Source organism: Myotis lucifugus, unplaced genomic scaffold (assembly GCF_000147115.1).
Source record: "Myotis lucifugus unplaced genomic scaffold, Myoluc2.0 scaffold_26, whole genome shotgun sequence".
Taxonomy (NCBI): domain Eukaryota; kingdom Metazoa; phylum Chordata; class Mammalia; order Chiroptera; family Vespertilionidae; genus Myotis; species Myotis lucifugus.
In genome coordinates, this window is record NW_005871074.1 from 8,129,019 (window position 1) to 8,136,159 (window position 7,141).

Below are 7,141 nucleotides of genomic sequence, written 5' to 3' on the forward strand. Positions count from 1 at the left end.
ATTATTTGTATTTTCATTGTGGAATTTTAAGAATTCTTTGTTTTCTAGATACGACTGCTTTGTTGGATATGTGGTTTATAAATATTTTATCCCAGTCTATAGCTTATCTTTTCATCTTTTTTAAAAAAAATGTGTTTTTATTGATTTTAGAGAAAGGGAAAAGGGAGAGAGAAACATCCACTCGTTGCCTCCTGCACATCCTGCACCAGGGATGGAATCTATGACTTGGCTCGACTTCTTGGTGCATGGGACAATGCTCAACCATCTGAGCCACACCGGCCAGGGCATCTTTTCATCTTCATAACAGTCTTTTACAGAACAAAACTTTCAAATTTTGGTGAAATCCTATTTACCAGTTTTCCTTTTTAAGGATTGCCAGGTCTCTAAGATGTCCTTGTTCACCCAAGGTTCCTGAAGATTTGCTCTTGGTTTTTTTTTTTTTTCTTTTCTGAAAGTGTTATACTTTACAGTTGCATGTGCTACATTTACATTTGCTCAGTCTGACCACCGCTGCCAAGAGGACTTGGCTTGATGGAAACCTCCATGGGCTAGAGGAAAGCCACCTTGCTGTACCATTTAACTGAAGTTACCAGCTTTCAAAACAAACAGCCCTCAATGAAGTAAGACAGAGAAATCATTAGGAAAGTATAAATTACTTTCCTCAAAGTAAAAAAATCTAAGATTATTCAAGTTGAGGGCAGGAACTATTCAGTTGCACCGAATAAAGTAATAAAATGCCTTTTCATTAATGGTTATGGACTTATGAAAACCACCAACTTTGGGATGGAATAGAATATCACACTGGATGTCTACGTTTTCTTCTAGTTCTAACATTCTGATTTTATAAACAAAGTAAGTGGTATAGCTGAAATTATAGCTCAGGTCTTCTGTGTTTCTGATTTAAGCACCTTGCCTCACAGTAGCAGCCTGTATACTTTTTAAAAAAAAATACATTTTTATTGATTTCAGAGAGGAACGGAAAGGAAGAGAGAGATAGAAGCATCGATGATGAGAGAGAATCCCCCGCCCAGGATCCAGCTGGAAACCTGGGAATTGAACCAGCAAACTTTCAATGCATGGGATAAAGCCTAACCAACTGAGCCACACTGACCAGGGCTCCACCTTCATAATTTTTACTGTTATCAGGTTTCCCGTGTCCCATAGTATTAATTTTTTTTTTTAATATCTTAACTGCCATTTTATTTCCATCCAGGCCCAGGGACAATTTAGAAAGGGCTCTGTTCTGAGGGCGCAGACTTAGGAGGGCAGAAGGGCTGCCGATGCCGTGGTGTTGAAGTTAGCCTGTCAGTCATCGTGATTGAAACATAACCGGGTGGCTTCCGCAGGGTAATAAAATGCTGAGCAAAAGGTTGCCGAATTGGAGGATGTAATAAAGTCTGCTTGGCTTCATTTCCAGTGCTGCAGAGTCCTGAGAACAGGCCCATTTCCTTATGCCTTGGGATTTGTTCGAGTTGCTTTTCATGCCTGCATCACTGAAAGTAGGCCCGCAGCGCCGCGGCTTCTGTTGCCATTTCCTCCTCCGATCTCCACAGGGCTGGGGAGTCCGCTTCCTCTCTGTCATGTTTCTGGAGCTCATCATAGACGCTGTCATTCCTGTGAAAGTCTCCAGCCTTCCTGGGCAGAACATGGATGTGAACGTGCTTCACTGTCTGTCCGGCTTCGGGGCCATCCTGCATAGCAAAAGTAAGAGAAGTCCCCTGGAAATGCTTTTCCACCACCGTGCCGACCCTCTGGGTGGCCTGAAACAAATCAGCCACTTCATCAGGACGCAGGTCTCGGAAGCGCTCCACTGGCCGAAGGGGACACACCAGGACATGCCCTGGGACCACAGGTTTCCTGTTCACGAGGGCGAAGGACAGTTCTGTCCTGAGAAACACCACAGAGGGCTTGATGAGATGTTGGCCGAATCTGAATGACATGTTCTCTCGGTTGGAATCTCTGTTCTTTGCGCCTCTGCACCTCCTACTCAGTCTCAATGCGCTTCTTTCTTTCCTTCTAGTTGTAGAACTTCCACTCAGCCAGCTTTCCCGTGGTTCTGGATGATAGCTGTTTGTTGGGGTCCAACCCCAGCAGGTCCAGGGGTTCCCAAAGGTGTGGACGGAGTCAGCGAAGAAGGAATGACACGGAGACAGCGTTCAGTTGATCAGCAGCCTAGCCAGGTTCTCTAGCCAGGATCTCCAGCCAAGTTCTGTCGCAGCCTGTATACTTTTTAAAAATAATTTTTAATTGATTTTTAGAGAGCGAGAGGGAGAGGGAGAGAGAGAAACATTGATGTGAGAGTGAAACATCAATCTGCTGCCTCCTGCATGCTCCCTACTGGGGATCGAGCACATAACCCGGGCATGTGTCCTGACTGGGAATCGAACCAGCAACCTTTTGGTGCACAGGAAGATGCCCAACCAACTGAGCCACACCAGCCAGAGCCAGCCTGTATATTCTTGATCAAAATGTAGATTCATGACCTCTCTAATTATACAGAACGTCTGAGTGTTGGATCTGAAAGATCTACATTTTAAAGAATCTACTTAGCATATTCAAACATTTATTAGGGTTTGAGAAGCCCTGTCACAGCCCAAAGCCCTGGTCTTGTTTTATAGTCAGAGCATCAGAGATGAGTTTTCTCAACTCTGGATGTCTAAGTGTCTACCAGGGACTGAGGACTTCTGCCTCTAAAAACTATGTATCCTTGTACCTTGATAGGCACTCAACACATACTTTTAGAATATTGAAATATGGTTTATTCTGGAAAGAAATGAGAATTCAAATTGATGCCTAAAATTATTCCAACTTTGGATATGAAATCCATTTGACCCTCAGATTCTTCCTTTTGCTATTTAGGCAACTTATTGGCCATTAGCATTAATTTTTGCTCTGGAGCATGAAGTCGGCAAACTACCACCAGAGACCAAATTTAAACCTGTTTTTGTAAGTAAAGTTTTTTTTTTAAAATATATTTTATTGATTTTGTACAGAGAGGAAGGGAGAGGGATAGAGAGTTAGAAACATCGATGAAAGAGAAACATCGACCAGCTGCCTCCTGCACACCTCCTACTGGGGATGTGCCCGCAACTAAGGTATATGCCCTTGACCGGAATCAAACCTGGGACCCTTCAGTCCGCAGGCCAACGCTCTATCCACTGAGCCAAATCGGTTAGGGCTGTAAGTAAAGTTTTAATGGGATAATGTCTTATGGTATCTCTCAAAAAACATACTCATTGTCTCTGGCTGCTTTTGGCCACAACAGGGGAACTGATTAGCTATGACAGAAACCTTAAGACCCACAGGAGCCTAAAATATTTATCTGGCCCCCTGCACTAGAGAATTGAAAGGGAAAAAGTAGAGCTTATTTCAGATTTTACCTTTTAAGTCTTTGCTGAGAGACACCGATTGGTTGCCTCCTGCTTGTGCCCTGACCAGGAATCAAACCCACCACCCTTCAGTGCACGGAGCCATTAGCCAACCAAACCACACTGGCCAGGGTTTTGCTGGTAGATTTGTTATTTAGCTGCAAACAATAGCCAGTGAAACTAAGCAGTGTTTTTTGAGAGATATACCATAAGACATTATCTCTGATACTACCTACTGGGCCTTCTTGGGAACCTGAAATTTATACTGGTTAAGGCAATGTTTCTCAAAGTGTGGATCTCACTCTACCTGCATCTAAACCATCTGTAGTGCTTGTTTAAAATGCAGACTCCTGAATCCCACCAAAGACTCACTGAAAGAAAATTTCTGGAGGCAAGGGTGGTCTTTGATTATTTTGTAATCAAAGAGTAATTGATCCCTGCTTGTTATAGCATTCAACAAGATATATTTCTTTGCTTACCTGTTTGCCTCTCCTGTAAACTCCTTCAGAGTAGGTATTGTATTATTCAATACTTTTATATCCCAAGCCCCAGGGTGGGCACATTTAATTGCTATAGTTCTCAAAGGGTGGTCCATGGACTCTGGGGGTGAGGTTGTAGAAACCTTTTCAGGGATCGCAAACTATTCCTTAATAACTAAGACATGATTTGCCTTTCCCACCCCCTCTGTTGATACAAAGGTACTGGTGGGTAAAACTGCTGGCGCCTTAGGCAGGAATTAAGGCAGTGGAAACAAATTGTACTATCAGTCACAAATTGTCCACTGCTGTGCATTCATAATAAAAAACAGTACCAGTTTCACTTAAGAATACTCTTCATCAAGCAGCAAAAACTAATTTTATTAACCCTAGGTTCATGCTTTTTCATATTCTATATGACAAAATAATATGCATAAAACATTTCCACCTTCTGAAGTATGCTGGTCTCTTGAGGAAAAAGCACTTGACTGATTATTTGAATTGGTAACTGAACCAGCTACTCTTATTTGACTTGCTATTGCAATTGTTAGGTATTTGGCAGAACTTTTCTTGAAAATACGGGAAGGGAAAAATTCCCCTTTCCTTCCTCTGGCTCTTTTGGCTGGCTGAATAATCAAATCAACAAGAAGAAATTGACAAGAGAAAATAAAATTTACTTTCATGTGCATAGGAACCCCACATACATGAGAGGTTTAAACAGAAAGGGAAAATGGATATATAAAACATGTGAGGTAGGAATCAGGGAAGGCACCTTGGGGCTTCAGAAGGTCATTGCAGGGAGAGCACATGTTCAGTAATTAGTAGTTTGTCCTACCATATAAGTAGGTCCAAAAAGGTTATCCCTGTTAATCTCTTATTATGGGCAAGGCTTCTCATTCAAAGTCCTCCAGATAGTGAAGGGTGTGGGGGAAGAAGTTTCTCTTGAGCCCACAAGATCTCCTTTGCCTTTAGCTCAAAAATAATCCACATACCACTTAAGGCACATCATGGGATGGCTCTTCTGAATCCCCACAAAAACAAAGTGAGCTTGTCACTGCAAGGAAAACAATGGACAGTATTTGTTGCCAGTGGTAAAATCTGACCTTTTCAAGAAAAGAGTAGAATTTTGGAAAACTTTGCTGTGCTATGAACTTGACAGCTTTCCAATACTTAAAAGATTTTTCTGAGATTGGTGGTAATTTTAAAAAATATATAATGAAATCTGGTAACATTTGGAAGACTGCATAGCTCAAGTGAACTGGCATTTTCCAAGACACCAACACATGTCATAAATAGTTTATAGGTAAAAGATCCATTTAAAGTGCGAGGTAGACCAATGGATTTTAATGTATTAGAGTACTACAAAAAGTTCATTGATATATTTTCAGATTTCACATTGCAACTAATTTTTAAGAAGCTACCATTTGCTGAATTTTAGTGTAGTTATTAAAAAGAATATCTACAATTACCTGAAAAGGCTATGAAAATTACTCTCCTTCTCCAACTACATAGTTGAGTGAGGCTGGATTGTCTTCATATACTTCAAAACTAAAATTGTAATAGATTAAATGCAGAAGCAAATTTGAGAATCCAATGGTTTTCTGTTAAGCCAGACATTAAAGAAATTTATGAAAATGTGAAGCAACATCATTCTTTTCTATGATTTTTAAGTTATCTTGAAAAAGTTATTTTTCTATAAAAATATTTACACAAAATGTTATTTTAAAATAAATAAATTTTAAATTTCTCAGTTTTAATTTCTAGTATAGTTAATAGTTATAAGTACAACGTACATAAACATCACTCTTTAGGATCCAGTTCTGTCACTTAAATTACTCTGATTTTAGGTAAGTTATTTAGGTGCAGGCTGTGAAGACAAGACTTTATAATTTTGGCTCTCTATTTGCTGGTAGTATGGCTTTTGGTAAGTCATTTTACCTCTGCAAATAGGGAAACTATAGTATCTACTTCATCAGGTTGCTCTGAGGACTAAATGGGATTATACTTGTAAAATGCTTACTTTACACCTGTGCCTACAACATAGTAAGAGCTCAGTAAATGCTAGTTACTATTTTTATTAGTTTATTATATTAGCCAATCATCTGACAAGATCCTAGAGAATGGGGTGCAGTCCTGGCTTTCTTCATCCTCTCCGTAGAGAACAGAAGTTATTTAGGTGTTATAAATTTGAGAAGGTATAAACTTGTTGATATATATGTGAGGCTGTGAACCTATAGGATAATTGATGCTATAAAATTTTCCTCTTTCAGTTTTTCTTTTTCTCAGTGTCTAAAGAAATAACAAAACTGATGCCCAGCAGGTGTGGCTCAGTGGTTGAGCGTGGACCCATGAACCAAGAAGTCTCTGTTTCTATTCCCAGTCAGGACACATGCCGGGGTTGCAGGCTCAGTCCCAGGTAGGAAATATGCAGGAGGCAGCCAATTGATATCTCCCTTCCTCTCATATTAAAAACAAAACAAAACTGAAAAACATTACCTAATGTTACCTAAACCCTTGCCCTAGAATACTCAATTATTACCCCAAAGGAGTTGAGGTCTTCCAGAGAAATAACTGCTCAGCTTCATGACTGTGGGAAATTCGTTTAACTTTTCACTTCGTTTATGTCATCTTGTTTGAACAAAAATATCTAGTCTCCAACCTCCCTTGCAGCTTTTAAATCCTGTCAAGCTCACCTCTACCTCTATTAGAGATACCTTTTTTGGCAGCCCCTAGATCCAAATAAATGCAAGGGGGCGGGGGCCAAGCCCTAGCCTAGAGATAACCCTTTATCCTTGCCAGTGCCAATGGCATCCGTTCTCCCCAGCACCCAGAAGTGGAAGTCCGGATAGACATAGCTGCTGGCGCCCTATCGTCCTATTTTTCACCAAGGGCGTGGCACCCTGCGTCTCCCGTGACTTCCCGCACCACCCCTGGGGGCCCATCAGTAGGGTAAGGGTTAGCCAGAGTGTCTGGGCAGGCGGCCTGTCTTCCCAAGTATTAAGTGAGAGGGCTGGGCTTTCCTCCTTCCTCTAACTGAAGTGCCAAGGGCTGCCCTACAGCTATGAGGTCTTCTTCCGCAACCCAGCCGCCTACTGACCTCCAGCCTCACACCGCCCGCGGGCTCAGGGCGGAGGGCACCGCGCACTTACGACCCGCACGCCCAGCGGCCCCGCGCTCCGGCTCTCGGCCCGCAGGGAGGAGCCACATCTCGCGCGATTCCCTCCACCTCTCGCGACACTTTCTGGCAGTACCCCTGCGGCCCTCCTCGTCCCACGCATCGTGTACGCGCCGGGGGTC

At 42.1% G+C, this 7,141-nt stretch overlaps 1 protein-coding gene across 1 annotated transcript; it reads right to left on the bottom strand.

Moving 5' to 3' along the window:
* Window positions 1–391: 391 nt before the first annotated feature.
* LOC102421956 (bis(5'-adenosyl)-triphosphatase) lies at window positions 392–2,085 on the bottom strand. Its single transcript, XM_006086240.3, has one exon. It carries the CDS (start codon window positions 1,938–1,940, stop codon window positions 1,491–1,493), a length of 450 nt encoding a protein of 149 aa, XP_006086302.1. The 5' UTR covers window positions 1,941–2,085; the 3' UTR covers window positions 392–1,490.
* Between the last annotated feature and the right edge of the window lie 5,056 nt (window positions 2,086–7,141).

Bases quoted from the DNA above. Each gene is read 5' to 3' on its own strand.
- LOC102421956 (XM_006086240.3), bottom strand. From the start codon at position 1,940: ATGTCATTCAGATTCGGCCAACATCTCATCAAGCCCTCTGTGGTGTTT.